The sequence below is a fragment of the Chiloscyllium plagiosum genome, unplaced genomic scaffold, assembly GCF_037043375.1.
Source record: "Chiloscyllium plagiosum isolate Xiang-an unplaced genomic scaffold, Cpla_swu_hap1 HiC_scaffold_23, whole genome shotgun sequence".
NCBI classification, from domain to species: Eukaryota; Metazoa; Chordata; class Chondrichthyes; order Orectolobiformes; family Hemiscylliidae; genus Chiloscyllium; species Chiloscyllium plagiosum.
This window is the reverse complement of record NW_028270161.1, coordinates 25,943,835-25,961,908: the sequence shown is the minus strand read 5'-3', so window position 1 is coordinate 25,961,908 and position 18,074 is coordinate 25,943,835. Positions and strand designations below refer to the sequence as shown.

The following is an 18,074-nucleotide window of genomic DNA, read 5'->3' as shown; positions in this document are numbered from 1 at the left end:
GAGATGCTGAGGATATGTCTGAGACAGCAAACATGTAAACCATTCAGCATTTCCTCTTGCTTAGCTTTTGTTGCACAGGAATCATCACTAGAATGGACGCATGGATGACAGATGTTTAGGAGACTCATTTGGGTATTCACAGTCAGGATGTCCTTGTTCAACATTCCATCACAGCTTGGATATGATCGCTGCAGCTTTTGAGATGTATGTGTTGAGTTCAAAATCAAATGGCAGATTATTGGTGATTGTGGATCCTAGATATTGAGGCTATCGCCAACTTACAATGTCACAGCTGATAAATGGCAGTATAGCAACATCCTGGATCGCAACGTTCCTCTTCCTGATGCTGCTGATCAACCAAACTTTTAACAGATGTCGCAGAGTGATCTTGTATGTGACAATATTATGTCGCACCTTTTGGAAATCTAGTTAAACAATATCTACTGTATTACTATTGTTAGCCGATACAGTTCAGTACTTTATTTCCTTACATCCAAGTATACTGTAGCATATTTGCAAAGCTGCTTTATAGAATTTGTATTCATGGCAAGGAAAGGCATGGAAGGTCCACAATCCTTTTGCTTTCTTTGACAGGTATGATTTGACCACCCTCGAATGAACTTTACAGTCAAGGTTTAAATATGTTGTGCAAAGTTTCTCCCTATCCAATATAGATGATTGGAAAGCATTTGGAATCCCTATTTAACCATATTCAACCTTGACTAGTTTCCTTTACTTTGATGATATTTTAATAAAAGCATACAGAATAATCAGAACTTTTTTAAAAATTCATTTTGTGGGATGTGGGTGTCACTGAGTGGCTGGCATTTATTGCCTGTCCCTAGTTGCCCTTGAGAAGGTGGTGGTGAGCTGCCTTCTTGAACCACTGCAGTCCACCTGCTGTGGGTTGACCCATGATGTCATTAGGGAGGGAATTCCAGAATTTGACCCAGTGACAATGAAGAAACAGTGATATGTTTCTAAGTCAGGATGATGAGTGGCTTGGAGGGAAACTTGAAGGAAGTGTTGTTCCCATACATCTGCTGTCCTAGGCCACTCAGTGGTTACCACTGCTGCCTCACAGCACCAGCGACCCATGTTCGATTCCAGCCTCGGGTGACTGTCTGTGTGGAGTTTGCACATTCTCCCAGTGTCTGCATGGGTTTTCTCCCACAGTCCAAAGATGTGCAGGTTGGATGAATTGGCCATAGTGTTCAGGGCTATGTAGGTTAGGTGCATTAATCAGGGTTAAATGGAGGATAATAGGGTAGGGGAATGGGTCTGGGTGGATTGCTCTTCAGAGGGTCCATGTGGACTTGTTGGGCCAAAGGCCCTGTTTCCATACTGTAGGGATTCTATGAATTTTGGATGGAAGTGGTGGTGGGTCGAGGGTGCTGTCTGAGGACCTTTGGTGGATTTCTGCAGTGCATCTTGTAGATAGTACACATTGCTGCTACTGAACGTTGGTGGTGGAAGGATGGATGCTTATGGATGCAGTGCCATTCAAGCAGGCTGCTTTGTCCTGGATGATATCAAATTTCTAGAGTGTTTTTGGGGCTGCACTCATCCAGGCAAGTGGGGAGTATTCCACCACACTCCTGACTTGTGCAGAACTCAACTTTATCACTAGGACTTTTTTTTATACATTACAATAAGTTCTGCATATTCAATTTAACAAAACATGCTGTCTAGCTGAGGATGAGGCATAGTTGCAAATATTGCTCATCACCAGCACCCCAGAGAAGGTGGTGGTGGGACTTCTTCAAGCTTGTGTTGATGACCATACACAATGATGTTACTTAGGGAGTTCCAGGAATTTGACAAAATAAGAAACCAGTGATGGATGTTGAAGTCAAATTGTAATTGAATTGGTGAATGTAGTAGCATAGTAGTTACATTGCAACTAATGTCCCTCTCTGTCAGGGATTGCAAGCTTGCAAAGGTTAGGAGGGTTTTGTGTTGAATTTGGGTAGTGGATAGGTGTCAATCAAATGCATTACTCCATCCTAGGTGTTAAATTTTATGAAACCTCTGGCTGGATCCATCTAGAGAGATTGTTGGTGTTCTGACAAGTTCCTGACTTGAGTTTGTGTGTGACAAGGTGGCATTGATATTTCAAGAGGTGAGTTGTTTGTTTCAAATTATTGGCCTCTGTCCTGACATATGTTGATATGACTCATTAAGTTTAACCTCTGAACTAGTAACATTCTGGATGTTGCTGCTGGGAATAGGTGTATGGTAATTGCAATAGAGCTGAAGGCTATGTAAAGCTGGATGTTGATGTTGATCATTGTCTAGCTCTTATCTAGCTTGAATATGCTCTGCCATTTAATCAACTGAGCTTAGATATTACCGATGTCGTACCATAGGCTGGGATTATTGAAGGAGTTGCGAATGTAATTGAATGTTTTTGAATTATCTCTGAACACCCACATTCTTTCCCTCATGACGGCAGGTCATTGATGATGCTTAGTAGGATTATGAAGATTGTAGAATTAAGGAACTATAGAAAAACTGAAATTCGAAGTGAGGGGGATGGCCTAAGGTTACCTTCTGATATTGGGCATCCAATGGCAGATGGATTTAATCCTATTATGTGTGAGGGAATCCGTTTTGAGAGGTCTAATAAGGGAAAGAAATACACAATGAATGGTAGGTTCCTAGGGAGTACTGAGAAGCAAGGCACCTTGGTGTACAAGTCAACAGACCCCTGAAGGTGCCAGCAAGGTAGACAGGATAGTGAAGAAGGCATGCAGGATGCTTGCCATCAATTTGCTAGGGCATAATATAGAGGAGCAAGGAAGACTTCTTACAACTTTATAAAACATTGGTTAGACCACAAATGGAATATCGTGTGCACTTCTGGTCACCACATTATCAGAGGGACATGATTGCACTGGAGAGAATGCAGAGGAGATTTTTATTTCATTCACACATTGGATGTGGGTGCCCTGGCTCGCCAGCATTTATTACCTGTTTCTATTTGCCCTTGAGAAGGGGTGGTGAGCTGCGTTCTTGAATGCTGCAGTCAGGTTTTATAGGTAGACCCACAATGTGCTGAGGGAAGGAATTCCAGAATTTGACCCAGCAACAGTGGAGGAACAGTGATATATTTCTAAGTCAGGATGATGAGTGGCTTGGAGAGGAACTTGTAGGTTGTGCTTTTCCCATGTATCTGCTTCTCTTGACCTTTTTAGGTGGAAGTGATCATGTGTGTGGAAGGTGCTATTGAAGGATATTTGGTGAATTTCTATAGTGCATCTTGTCGATAATACACACTGCTGCTGAGCATCATTGTTGAAGGGAATGGACGTTTGCAAATGTGATGCCAATCAAGTGAGCTGCTTTGTACTGAATGGTGTCAAGCTTCTTCAGTATTGCTGGAGCTATACTCATCCAGGCAAATGGGAAGTAATCCATCATATCAAGACATTGCTTAAGATGAAAAGTCTCAGTTATGAGGAGAGTCTGGATAGGCAGGGTTTGTTTTCCTTGGAGCAGAGAAGGTTGCAGGGAAATCTGATTGAGATATACAAAGTTATGAGAGGCATTGATAGGGTGAATTGTGAGAGTCTTTTCCCCATTGCAGAAGTGGCTAAAAACAGATAGCAAAAGTTTAAGGTGAGAAATAAGTGGTTTAGCAGAGATCTGAGGAAAAATGTTTTCTCCCAAGGAATGGTAGAAATATGGAATGGTTTGACTGAGAGGGCATTGGAGGCAGACACTGTCTCAACATTCAAGAAGCATCTGGGTGATCATTTAAAATGCCAAAGCATAGTAGGCTGTGGACCAAGTACAAGTAAATGGGACTAGTGCATTTGTTAGTCGGGATTGACACAGCAGGCCAAAGTGACTATTTCTATGCTGTTTGACTTTGACTCTAATGGCAGTCTGAAGTAAGTGCTCCAGTAGTTGGTGTCATACCTAGTTCTAAGGAAATTGGTTTTGAGTCAGTTATGTAATGTCACTGCAGGAGTTCCTCAGTGTACTGTCCTGTGTCCTACCATTTTCAACTGGTTCATCAATGGCCTGCCCTCCATCGTAAAGTCAGGAATGTGAATGATTGCTCATGATTGTACAATGTCTAGTACCATTCACTGCTCTTCAGATACTAAAACAGTCAGCGTCTATATGAAGCAAGACATGGACAACATTCAGGTGTCAGCTGATAAGTGTAAGTAAGTGATAAGTGTTCCTACCACCCTATCTCCCCTTGACATTCATTCTTATGTTCATTGAATTCTCCACTATTAACAACCTTGGAGTTAATGGATCAGTCACATAAATACTGTGGTTACAAGATCAATTCAGAGATTGGAAATTCTATGGCTAGTAACTCACTTCCTGACCCAAATCCTGTGCGGTGTCTAAATGGCGTAAGTCAGGAGTGTGACAGAATATTTTCCAATTGTGTGAGTGGGTGCAGCTGCAACAATGCCAAAGATCAGCAGTGACCAGGAAAAGCAACCTGCTTGTCTGGCACTCCTCCTACCCCTTAACCATTCATTCCTTCGACTGCTAATGCACTATGGCAAACAAATATGTGCCATCTACAAGATGCACTGCAGCAACACACCAGCGCTCCTTCAACAGCACCTTCTGAACCTGCAACCTCTACCAATTATAAGGGCAAGGGTAGCAGATGCATGGAGATACAACCATCTGCAAATTTCTTGTCAAGCCACTCACTATCCTGACTTGGAAGTGTAATGCAATTTCTTCACTATTGCTGGTTCAGAATTCTGGCACTCCCTTCTTGGATTGCAAGAGGCAGCTCACCATTGCATTCTCAAGAGCAGTTCGGGGTGGGCAATAAATCCTGGCCCAGGCAATGACACCCACATCACTTGAATGAATGATAAAAAGATTGCACTGAGGCAGTGTTGTCCTTGAGTTTCCAAGATTAGTCCTTAGCAATCATGACAAATTCCTTTGTGTCAGACATAACTCCAAGCACTGAAGAGCATCTGTTTCCCAGTGATGTCAGTTCTAACACTGTCTTGACACAGATAATTACTCCTTTCTCCTATCTGTCATTTAACTCATGTCCACATGTAGATCACAGCTATGACTCTAGGTCAGTGACTTTGGAAGACCACTTGCATTGTCAGTAATCAGGCTTTTCAGGAAGGTCTTGTGTTCTGAATAGGATATACAAGAAATCTTTACACATTAGGGGATTGCTTTTTGGAGGATGCTGATTAGAATTCTTCAGTAGGCTGAAGATGCGTGCACATTTTAAGCTCAATTACCCTCATGTCTGCACTCGCTCTGGACACCACTGTAGCTAAAGTGAATTGGGATTTTTATACAGCTTCCTTTCTAGTTGGTTACCTTTGTCTACCACCACACTGTACTGAATGTGGAAAGATAAAAGAATCTTGTTTTGCTCTCTAGGTCTTGTGATCTATCACTTTTTCTATAGCTGCTGCCTTTGGTCTTTAGCAGACGTCCATTTTTAGCTTCAATAGGTTTTACTTCATTGTAAGTTTTGTTGATGCTGTTCCAGGAATCATATTTTGTACTTTTCATTGAACCAAAATTACAAAAAGAATGAAATGGTTACATTTATGTAGTACTGGATATGGGTGTAGGTTTGCTCACTGAGCTGGCAGGTTCATTTCCAGACGTTCCGTCACCCTACTATGTAACAGCTTCATTGGGCCTCCGGGCAAAGCTTCGCCTGGAAGCCCACTGAAGATGTTATCTAGTATGGTGATGAAACATCTGGAAATGAACCTTCCAGCTCAGCGAGTAAACCTACATCCAGAACCTCAACCTGAGCTACAAATCTTCTCAAAACTCGCTAAGTACTGGATATCTCAAAACATGTTTCTATCCAGTGAAGTAATTTTTGAAGTATACTACAATACAGTACTAGTTGCACTTGTCTAGAAAGGATGCTATTAAATTGGAAAGGGTAGAGAAAAGATCTGTAAGGATGTTACTGGGAGTAGAAGGTTTGAGCTATAGGAAGAGGCTGGATAGACTGGACTTCTTTCCCCTGGAAAGAGGTTTATAAAATCATGAGGGGCATAGATTAGGTGAATAAAAAAGGTCGTTTCCCTAGGGTAGGGAAGTTCAAAACTAAAGGGTATAGGTTGAAAGCGAGAAGGGAGTAGTGCATATTAGATTAAATTAGATTCCCTACAGTGTGAAAACAGGCCATTTGGCCCAACAAGTCAACACCTACCCTCTGAAGAGTAACCCACTCCCCTACATTTACCATAACTAATGCATCTTAACACTATGGGCAATTTAGCATGGCCAATTCACCTGGATTGTGGGAGGAAACTGGAGCACCCAGAGGAAACCAGTGGAGACACTGGGAGAATGTGCAAACTCCACACAAACAGTTACCCAAGGCAGGAGTCCAACCCAGGTCCCGGGTGCTGTGCAGCAGCAATGCTAACCACCGAGCCACTGTACTGTTCCATATCTGTAATACGTGGAACAAATGCTAGAAGCAGTGGTAGAAGGTGGGTACAATTACAACATTTAAAAGACATTTGGACAGATACATGAACAGGAAAGGTTTAGAGGGATAATGGGCCAAACGGATGCAAATGGATCTAGTTTGGTTTGGGAAACCTGATCGGCATGGGCTAGTTGGATCAAAGAGTCTGTTTCCATGCTTTGTGACACTGTTGTAATTATAGGAAACGTGACAGTCAAAATTGTACACCACAAACTCCCACAAATATCTGTGGTAATGAGCACTTACTTAATCTGTGTTTATGATGTAGATTGAGGCATGAAGATTAGCCAGGCAGGGGGATAGCTTCTCTGCTCTTGCTCAAAATAGTGCCGAGGGATCTTTGTCTCCTAGCTTGATGGTGTTGAATATGTGAAAGATGTGATGCGCTATGAAATTACATACTGAGGCGATGCACAGTTTATTTACCTTTGGCCCACAGTTCCTCATTTTCTATGTTTTGGAGTGTGTTATTTGTCCCACTTAGAGTAGTAGTTAAAGACTAGTACACATTTGAAGCTAGTCTCACTGTACAGTTGGTACAGTGTAGTGATCAATTGTGGGTAAGTGGAAGGGAGGTTTAGGCAGGCAGTTCCAGAGATTAGTTCCTAGACAACTGAAGGTATAGCCCACTATGATGGGGAATTAAAATCACGGATGTTACAGAGGCCAGGTTTAAAAAGATATTTGGACTGATGAAAATTAGAAATGGTCTGGCTTGATACCATGAAGGGAGTTGAAAGCATGAATAAAGATTTTAAAAATCAGGGTCTTGTTCAGCGAGGAACCAACGTAGGTTTGCAACTGGAAGTCTGATGAGTGAATAGATGTTGCTGTAAGGAAGGACATGGGCAGTAGAATATTTGAATAACCTCAAGTTTATAGAGAACGTAGGTGACCAGCCAATCATGCATTAGAATAATCAAGGCTTGACGTAACACAGGCATAATAAGGGTTTCAACAGTCGATGAACTGAGGCAAGGTCAGAGTTAGGCAGTGTCGTTGAGTAGGAACCAGACATTAGTGATGCCACACGTGCAAATATAAGACCAAGCATTTCAAATAGTCTGATTCTAGAACTCATGACTCAGAACTATAGTTTAAATGCAGACTAAAATCAATGACATCATTCTTCCCAATAATAGAGAGAGTTTCTATTCATCTGATATTGGATGTCTAGCAAGCTTTCTGATAATTTAGTGAAAGTGAAGTTAAGTGGTGAGGTAGAACTAGCTATTGGCAGCCTACACATGAGAACTGAGTTTTCAGATGATATCACTGAATTGCAGTTTTTTACAGGAGAAATAGGAGGCAAACTAGGAGAAGTGTAAGAGCTGGGAGAAAAACTATTGCAGGTGATATTCTAGCTGTGAAAGCAGAGTTTAGAATGGAGCCAAGCAAGTGCAGTCTCACTTGATGATGGTGGAGAATTGTGGCAGAAGGATGACTGGTTCAATCGTGTCAAAGCTGTGGACAGGATGAAATGGGATAGTTCACCATTATAATAGTCACATAGGATATCAAATAAATTAGTATTTTATTGCTATTGGGATCATTAGTGAATTGAATCTAAGAATTTTGTGGTTACTTTTTTTCCTTTTAGTTTTAATCCATGCTGTTAATTAATTTGGGTTAGACTTTTATTAAAAGGGAATATTGTCAGTTTATTAAGAGCGACGGAGCCAAATTGCTGCGATCTTTTTGTGTACATAATATTTGTTTTGCCGTTTTATATTTCTGAAATGCAACATAATTAGATTTTCATGTTTATGTGAACAGACCGATACAAGAATCTTCCTACTGCTGCTCGAAAACTGCAGTTTTTGGAACTACAGAAGGAACTGATTGATGATTTCAGGATTCGTCTGACTCAAGTAATGAAGGAGGAGACCCATTCTCCTCTAGGATCCCGTTACTGTGCGATTTTGAATGCTGTAAACTATATAGCAGCAGTTTTAGCAGATTGGGCAGACAATGTGGTAAGAACACCTGCTTATAGTTGTTATTAAAAAATTGTTTTTAAGGCAAGTAAGAAGATACAGGTTGTTATGCTGTAACGTGCATTTTGTTAACGCAAATTCACTGTAATGTGATTGACTGTTTCTAAAGCGCAAACTTTTAAAAGTGATTACATCGGTAGCACTTTAAGCACTGTTTCTAAAGTGCAATTTTTCAATAATGTGGGGTTGCACAAGAACTCAACTATCGCATTATAGAAGAATCACCTGTATCTGATTCAAAGTGACTACATGCTTCCATATCTCTGCTGATAATGCAGATGAGAGTAGAGTGATTTAGAATCATTGCATTAACTGAACAGCTTCTGTTTTTATCTTCACCTATCACAGCTATTGAACTTTTCAAAAGTATTTCACTAGCAGTTAATTAATTTGGCCTATTAAGGCAGATTCTATTTTGCATGCAGCATAACTCTTTGTAATAACAAATGAATTACATGTTATTGGAGAGTATAATAATAGAATTTCAAAATTTCATTTTGTTAATCAGTGAAATCAACAGAAAACAATTTCTGGTGCAACTTAGAACTGTTAGATGACTCACCCTTTGTAAATTAGTAAGTCAAGGGATCTAGTGAAATTCTATGGAATAACGTAATTGCTATTGTGAATTGTTTAACTTTTTGCAAAAATGATTAATTGCAGTACAGTGGTAGAGGGACAGTAAGTCATATTAAATACTATGAGTATGCATCTGAAATTTTAGTAATTCAGGAAATAAGGTACATGTTTATGAAATTGGATCAAAGAGCTACATTCCATCACAGAAATATTTTTCCTTTTGTGTAGTTCTTCTTGCAGCTTCAGCAAGCAGCACTTGAGGTTTGTGGAGTGAGCAACACCTTGACTGAATTACAGCTTGGCCAACTGGCCTCTCTTGAAAGCTCTGTCTTTGATAATATGATTGATTTGCTGGAGCGCCTGCGATATGATATGTTGACACGACAAGTAGAGCATGTCTTCAGAGAAGTGAAGGACAAAGCAAAACCATATAAGAAAGAAAGGTGAATATTTTGCAGATTGAGCACTACCTTTATTGCATTATCACATAGGACTGGATAAATAAATGTTATATCAATTAGTACATTAGGATTTCAAGGCTTTAGAATTGTCATTCGATATTACTAGATTGATTGCTATTAAATTGACATCAGTAGAGGACTAGGAAATGAAAAAAAAACAAAGAAAATGGTATTTCTCCCTAAATTTGGAGAAATATTTAAGAATTCCTAATGCCATGAAGCATTTTTATTTTATTGTAATGACCATGAAATGAAACAAATGTCATTTTCATTCTTAATAATTAAGAAGAATTCAACTCATTTAAAAAATTATGCATTCATACAGACAGAGTTGTAATTAGTATGCTTAATTTACAAATTGATTTCTGCACCATCTCCAACACCACTTCCTTATTTCTCCCTTTGCTGCTGAAGGCAGGGGTAGCTTCCTGGGACTTTACCCAAGTCAGATAGTCTCCATTAGTGAAGGAATCTAGTATCATAATCAAGTCTGATTTTGACCTTGCCTGACATCCATGTGTGTACGGTCCACCTGGCATCTTTGTCATGCTTGGAAACCCCACCAGAGGTCAACAAACAATATAAATCAGAACTTAAATTTGGGGAAATTGCACATTTAAATGTCAAGGGATTATACACTGATGTCCATTGAACTATTGATAAAAATCAACATGTTGATCCAGAATTTGGGATGAAAATAACAGTGAGTCTGTTGGCACTCACGTTATAAATGGATTAAATCTGGCATCACTTTCTGCAGTATATACCTGTATTGTTAAATATGGGAATCCATAAGTTTCAGTAATTTTCCCTGGAGACACTGCTTCAGAAAATCTTATAGAAACATCCATAATTGATAAAAAAAAATATCAATTTCCATTCCTGGTTCCACACAATCTGTTAAAACCCTGCTAAACAGTTCTTCAAAAGCTGGTGTTGGAATTAAAGGTTGGGGTTTAGCAAGACTGGAGTTTAGCAAGGTCTGACTACATCTTCATGAAATCCTGACCTATAAAAGAGTTTTAATATTTTAGGCATTACGAAAACACAGGCTAACTGATCTGAAATTTGTGAGCCAACTGGGAAATTTCATTAAAATACTCAGATGCTGCCTACTAGACCACTGGGCATTCCTCATATTTGATGTGATCTCCATTTCCTTATTAAGACTTTGTTTTTCAAGTGATAACAATCAAGTATTGTTTTGATTCTATTTCTGAGTAGGCTGTGTTATATATCTCTTTCAATTTCAAATCTATTGAATTTCTATTAAGGAAGACGGGGTAAACATATCAGCCTCATTCTCTTTGTCTTTTTAGTTGAATTTTGAAAAAAAATCCTGACAACTGAATTTTCAAAATATCTCCGTTTTGAGGACTCCTTTTCTTCTTGCCTAATTTTATAGGTCTGAGATCAAGTCACAGCAAGTCAGCAAATGATCCAGAATGTTCTTTTTGTAACATTTTTATTTCACTACTCCACTTCTGCATTTACCACCTCATTAGAGTCATGGAGTCATAAAGATGTATAGCACAGAAACAGACCCTTCAGTCCAACTTACCTATGCTGACTAGATATCCTAACATAATCTAGTCCCATTTGCCAGCACTTAGCCCATATCCCTTTAAAGACTTCCTATTCATATACCCATCCAGATGCATCTCAAATGTTGTAATTGTACCAGTTTCCATCACTTCTTCTGGCAGCACATTCCATACACACATCACCCTCTGCATGAAAAAGTTGGCCCTTAGTTCCCTTTAAATTTTGTCCCCTCTCATCCTAAACCTTTACCCTCTAGTTCTGGAGTCCCCTACCCCAGAGAAAAGACCTTGTCTATTTACCCTTTTCACACCTCTCATGATTTTATAAACCTCTACAAGGTCACCCCTCAGCCTCCAAGGCTCCAGGGAAAACAGCTCCAGCCTATTCAACTTCTCCCTGTAGCTCAAAACCTCCAACCCTGGCGACATCTTCAGATTCCTGAAGAAGGGCTTATGCCCGAAACGTCGATTCTCCTGTCCCCTGGATGCTGCCTGACCTGCTGCGCTGTTCCAGCAACACATTTTCAGCAGGCATCTTTGTAAACCTTGTCTCAACCCTTTCAAGTTTCACAACATCCTTACAATAGGAGGGAGACCAGAACTGAACGCAAAAGTGGCCTAACCAATGTCCTGTACAACTGCAACATGACCTCCCAACTGCTATACTCAATGCTCTATTCAATAAAGGAAAGCATACCAAACACCTTCTTCACTATCCTATCTACCTGCGACTCTACTTTCAAGGAACTATGAACCTGCACTCCAAGGTTTCTTTGTTCAGCAACGCTCCCCAGGACCTTACCATTAAGTGTATAAGTCCTGCCCTGATTTGCCTTTTCAAAATGCAGCACCTCACATTTATCTAAATTAAACTCCATCTGCCACTCCTCAGCCCATTGGCCCATCTGATCAAGAGCCCAATGTACTCTGAGGCAACTTTCACTGTGCACAACACCTCCAATTTTGGTGTCATCTGCAAACTTACTAACTATACCTCCTATGTTCAAATCCAAGTCATTTATATAAATGACGAAAACCAGTGGGTGGAGCACCAATCCTTGTGGCACACCATTGGTCACAGGCCTCCAGTCTGAAAAGCAACCCTCCACCACCACCCTCTGTCTTCTACCTTCCAGCTAGTTCTGAATCCAAATGGCTAGTTCTCCTTGTATTCCATGAGAGCTAACCTTGCTAAACAGTCTATCATGAGGAACCTGTTGAATGCCTTACTGAAGTCCATATAGATCACATCTGCTGATCTGCCCTCATCAATCCTCTTCGTTATTTCTTCAAAATATTCAGATAGTGAGACATGATTTCCCATGCACAAAGCCATGTTGATTATCCCGAATCAGTCCCTGCCTTTCCAAATACATGTAAATCCTGTCCCTCAGAATTCCCTCCAACAACTTGCCCACCACTGATGTCAGGCTCACCAGTCTATAGTTCCCTGGCTTTCTTAAATAATGGCACCACATTAGCCAACCTCCAGTCTTCCTGCACCTCACCTGTGACTATTGATGATACAAGTATCTTATTTAATCCAACTCTGTATAGTGAGACTTGTTTATAACCTCCATTAATATATCCAGTTAGTATTTTCTCCTTTGGTAACCCATTCGGAAGACACATTGCATCATTGGCCAGCATCAGTGACTAAATGTCTCCACTGTCTCCTGATATCCTTATTGGTTTATTTCCCTGATTAGAGGCATGATGAAAGTTGAGTTGAATAGGTGAATTAAAAATTTGAATTTGAGATGTAATACTTAAGAACCTCTCGTGATTTAATTTTTCTTGTCAGTCTTCAAAAGAATTTTTATTACTATCCTGATCCATTTTCCCTACTTAATATATCCCAAGGCAACACATTCTTTTGTTCTACTGCTTTCTTTAAGAAATGTATATTTGTTAAAAGTTATGAATGATGTCCTCAAATACCTGCCACTGAACCTCTACTATATTATGTTTTAATCTGTCTTCCCAGTGCAGTCCACCTAAATACCCTTGAAATTATCTTCAAGTTAAAGACTCTAATATTACATTCTAATTTCTCACCCTCATTCACAAAATAAGTGAATGTGAAATTTTATCATGTTATGATTGCTGTACCATGAGGACCTCTTGATATTTTATTCCATATTTCCATAATTTTCTTTATGGACCTGATTACAATTAATTTGTGTTTTTGCTTTCACTGTTTATTTAGACTCTGCATATCTCACTGAGGATTTACCAATCTGATTAGTTGATATACCTCAATGTTGCTTGCCCTCCTCTCACATGTCACAGATCCCCTTTGGATACTATCCTGGAAAAGATAGCAGAGTAAAGGAAATTACTGCTGGGCCAGCCCCTAAAATAACTGTGGGTAATATGGAATGTAGGATTGTTACGACCAGTTTCAATAATTGAACAAATTTCATTCACTTACAGCAGTTCATTCACACATTCTGGAGGCGTATTAGCAATCAATTTAAGTAACAGCTAAGGGGCTGGTATCAAGCATTTAAGAATAGAAACAAAATTAACGGAGTACTTAAAATAAGAAGGGTGCAACTAACTGTAGCTTGAATGAACAACATTGAGATTAACCTTGATAAATTTCTTAAATGTTGCTGTGTTATTTAAGAGTCTTTGGAGAATAATATGGTTAGTTGAGCCATAATCAAATTTACAAGGATCACTGAATAATTGCTGTCCTGTGCAATATAAAATGCTGAGTAAGATTCATTAAGGATTCTAGTAAATTAATGTTTAATTACAATTGAACCAATGTTGAATCATTATACTTTGTTCAAAATGCAGCTTTTGTAAAGTCACAGTTTATATTTTATCTGGTTGAACAGACCATTAATTATTGTAGGAAGTTTTATACATCCAAACTCAATTATTTTATACATCCAAACACAAAAAAATTACAAATAGTTTACCAGTAAATATCATTTCAGTCAAATTCCTCTAAAGAAATGATACAAGTATTTTGTGTGCTTGTCTCCCATATATAAGAAATAGAAGTAGGGGTAAGCCCTTCATCCCTTTGAGCCTGCTCGATTGTTCAATGAAATCATGGCTGACCTTCCACTTCAACACCATTTTTGTGCACTATTCCCCTAATCTTTGATATTTGTAATATGTAGAAATCTGTTGATCTCAGTGTTGAACATAACCAATGACTGAGCCTCCACAGCTGCCTGGAGCAGAAGTTTCCAAAGTCTCACGATTTTTCAAGTTCAAACAATTCTCCTTAACTCAGTCTTAAATGATTCACCTGTTATTCTGAGACAGTGTCCACTGCTTCTAGATCTCCCAACAAAAGGAAACATCCTTCCTGTACTTTGGGGTAAAGAGTTCAGCGGTTACCTATTGTGTGCTTATACAATATACTTTGGGTAGTGATTGAGAAATTAATAAAAAACCTCTGTCTGTTTGCAAGTCTGTCTCTTTCTTCTGTCCCACCCTGAACCCATCCAAATGAGAAAAATGTTTTAATCATAAAAAGAACTTTGTTTTATTCTTAAAATTGCAATGTTTAATTTTAGATTTATATTCTTATTGGATGAATATCAAATTATGGCATGAAACCAACTAATAATTATGTACTACTTTCCTGAAACTCGTAGATGACTTAATTATTCAGTCTTTGATAAATACGTTTTTTTGCAACTCAGAAGTTGTTAGTTACATTATGACTATTTCTGTTGTGGTTGAAATAATTTGCTGATCCCAGAGATGGTCAAGTTATGCTGTGAACACTACATGATTTATTTTTAATTCTGCTTCCAGTGTTTGTTCAGTTTATGTATAACATTACTGTCAGTTTTCTTATGGTAACTACTCATAAGGTTAATCTCTGTGCATTCCCTAATTAGGAGCAGAAAATTCTTTGATAATGCATATAGATAATATGAATGACACTACAGGATCAGTCATATGGCTTATTTGTTTTACAGGTGGTTGTTTTTGCCATCACAGTCAGATCAAGCTATCATGTGTTTGTCGAGTTCAGCTTGTCCAATGTTACTGATTCTTCGAGACCTGTTGTTGCAATTGGAGCAGGAGCTCTGTCACTCCCTTTTTAAATCTTGTTGGCAAATGCTTGCTGAGAAACTGGACTTGTTCATCTACCAGGATGTAAGCTACCATCAAATGACAAAATAAATTATGATTATAGTTTGTTTTAAGTTTACATAATTTACCAAATAAGGAAAGATAATTTGTGGTTTTGGATTTTAAAAAAATATAATTTTTATATTTTCAATCTAGTAAAACATTTTTTTTTCTGTGTTTTACGAAACAATGATTTTATTTAAGGATTATTTAAACTTTTGAATTTCATATGGAATAATAAGTGAATGCACTCCCTAGCTGGGTTTGGATGGGAATATAAAGATTTGACCAAATTACAAGTGTCAATGTAAGAGGGAAAATAGTTGAAATGCATAGAATAGGGCTAATTTAAATTGGGCCATAAATTGAAATTTTGGTTTTGTGAGCTCTGAGGCAGCAATGCTGATCTTCCTGTAGTGTAATAGATCTTCTCCTCCTCCTCCTCCATTCCACTGAGGACCCTTGACAATTTTCAAGTCTGGAACTGGGGTCAAAGTGCTTCTTAAACTTTTTCCCACTAATGTGAAGTTAGAGAATAGAAACCAGCTATTTGACTTAACAATTTGAGTCAGTGTTTACCTTCCTTATGTGCAAATAGCCCTAATTGTATTTACCCATCCCATTTCCCTTTCCTATCAACCCTTTTTAGTTAATTCTATTTTTATGGGAATAGAGGTCAGAGAGAGATTGGAGGTATAATTAAGGGCTACTGGCAAAAATGCAGGAATTAGGACAAGGTGAATTGCTTTTGCAGAGAGCTGTTCTGATTCTATGAAACAAATGGCATCCCTTTGTTAGTAACCATTCTATATTTCTGTCATCCATGTTCTAAAAATAAGTTGTCAAGAATTTATTTTCTTTTGCGTTCCCTAGTACCAGGGACTATCGTGGTGAGTGTGTTCTGCATGCTCTCTCAAGCCTCAGTGTTTTTCCAATATCACTGTAGATCTTAAAATGCATAAAGGTAGATAAATCCATCTGATCTGATAAAGTGTATCCCAGAACATTGTACGAAGCTAGGGAAGAAATTGTGGGGCTCCAAGCAGAGATATTTGTATCATCGACAGTCATGGGTGAGATGTCAGAAGTCTGCAGGGTGGCTAATACTGTGTCATTATTTAAGAAAGGCTACAAGGAAAAGCCAATGAACTACGGACTAGTGAGCCTAACATTAGTGGTGTGTAAGTTGTTGGAGGGGATTCTGAGAGACAGAATCTACATGTATTTAGAATAGTAAGACTAATTAGGAATAGTCAGCATGGCTTTGAACATTGCAAATCATGTCTCTCAAATGTGATTGAGTATTTTGAAGAGGTAACCAAGAAGATGATCAAGGTAGAGTGGTAGATGTTGTCTACAAGGACTTTAACAAGGCCTTTGTCAAAGCACTGTATGGTAGACAGGTTAGTAAGGTAGACAGTGTAGGATCCAGGGAGATGTAGCCAATTGGAATAAAAAATGTCTTGACGGAGGCCTGGGACCACTGTTGTGTAACAAGGATTGGTACTGGGTCTGCTGTTGTTCGTTATTTATACAAACAGTTTGGATGAGAATACAGGAGGCATGGTTAGTAATGACATGAAAATTGGTAGTTTAGTGAAGAGTGAAGAAGGCTTTCTAAAAGTGCAAAGAGATCTAAATCAGCTGGGCCAGTGGGTTGAGGAATGGCAGATGGAGTTCAGTGTAGATAAATGTGAGGTGTTGCATTTTGACAAGACAAAATAGGCAGGACTTACACAGCTAATGTTAGTGCCCCTGGGGCATGTTGTTGAACAGAAAGAGTTATAGGTACATAGCAGGTACATAGTTCCTTGAAAGTGGCATCACAGGTAGACAGGGTGATGAAGCAGATGTTTAACATGCTTGCCTTCATCGGTCAGAGTGTTGAGTACAGCAATTGGGATGTCATGCTACAGATGTACAAGACATCAGTAAGGCCACATTTGAAGTACTGTGTACAATTTTGGTGACCCTGCTATAGGAAGGAAGTTATTAAACTGGAAATGGTGCAAAAACAATTTACAAGTATGTAACTAACACTGGAAGCTTTGAGTTATCAGGAAAGTCTGGATAGGCTGCGACTTTTTTCTCCTGAAACATAGGAGACTGAGGAGTGACCTTACAGAGGTTTGTAGAATCATGATAGGTTTAGATAAGGTGAATAGCCAAGGTGTTTTCCCCAGGGTAGGGGAGTCCAAAACTAGGGGGTATAGGTTTAAAGTAAGAGGGGAAAAGATTTGAGAGGGACCTGAGGGGCAACCTTTTCAACATAGAGGGTGTTGTGTATATAGAATGAGCTGCCAGAGCAAGTGGTAGAGGTAGGCACAGTTACAACATTTAAAAGACATTTTGACAGGTACACATATTGAAAAGGTTTAGAGGGATATGGGCCAAATGCAGGTAATGGGACTAGTTCAGTTTAGGAAACCTGGTTGGTGTGGATGAATTGGGCCAAAGGGCCATTTATAGCTGTATATCTCTATGATGCTACTGTGCATAATACTCCACATGATACCCTTATTGGACTCATAGACCAGACGAGGTAAGGACTACTGATTTTTTTTCCCTAAAGGACATTGGTGAACCAAATGTGATTTTCCATCAACTAGCAACTGTTTCATGGTCATTATTATGGACTCTTAATTCCAGACTTTTTGTTGAATTCAAATTCCACCATCTGCCATGGTGGGATTCAAACCCGAGTCTCTGGATTAATGATCTAGTTACCATACCATGAGGTTACTGCCTGATGTGCACAGCCCAACCCCTATGAATGCTTTACCAAAATTGTCCATTTCCACTTTCTTACCTTCACCTCTGTCTCCTTTCATCTACTGCAGAAACCTTTATTCATATTTCCTCAGATGTGACTATTCCGATGGACTCCTGGCTATGCCTCATGTTG

At 39.1% G+C, this 18,074-nt stretch overlaps 1 protein-coding gene across 2 annotated transcripts in view; it reads left to right on the top strand.

The window, feature by feature from the left end:
- Nucleotides 1–18,074, top strand: part of rint1 (RAD50 interactor 1) — a 46,729-nt gene that overhangs the window by 22,519 nt on the left and 6,136 nt on the right. For both annotated transcript variants that reach the window (XM_087999493.1, XM_043713875.2), the window contains 3 exons: nt 8,255–8,454; nt 9,283–9,497; nt 15,013–15,193. In XM_087999493.1, the coding sequence (XP_087855619.1) occupies nt 8,255–8,454; nt 9,283–9,497; nt 15,013–15,193 (596 nt within the window). The remainder of the gene's footprint in view (nt 1–8,254; nt 8,455–9,282; nt 9,498–15,012; nt 15,194–18,074) is intronic.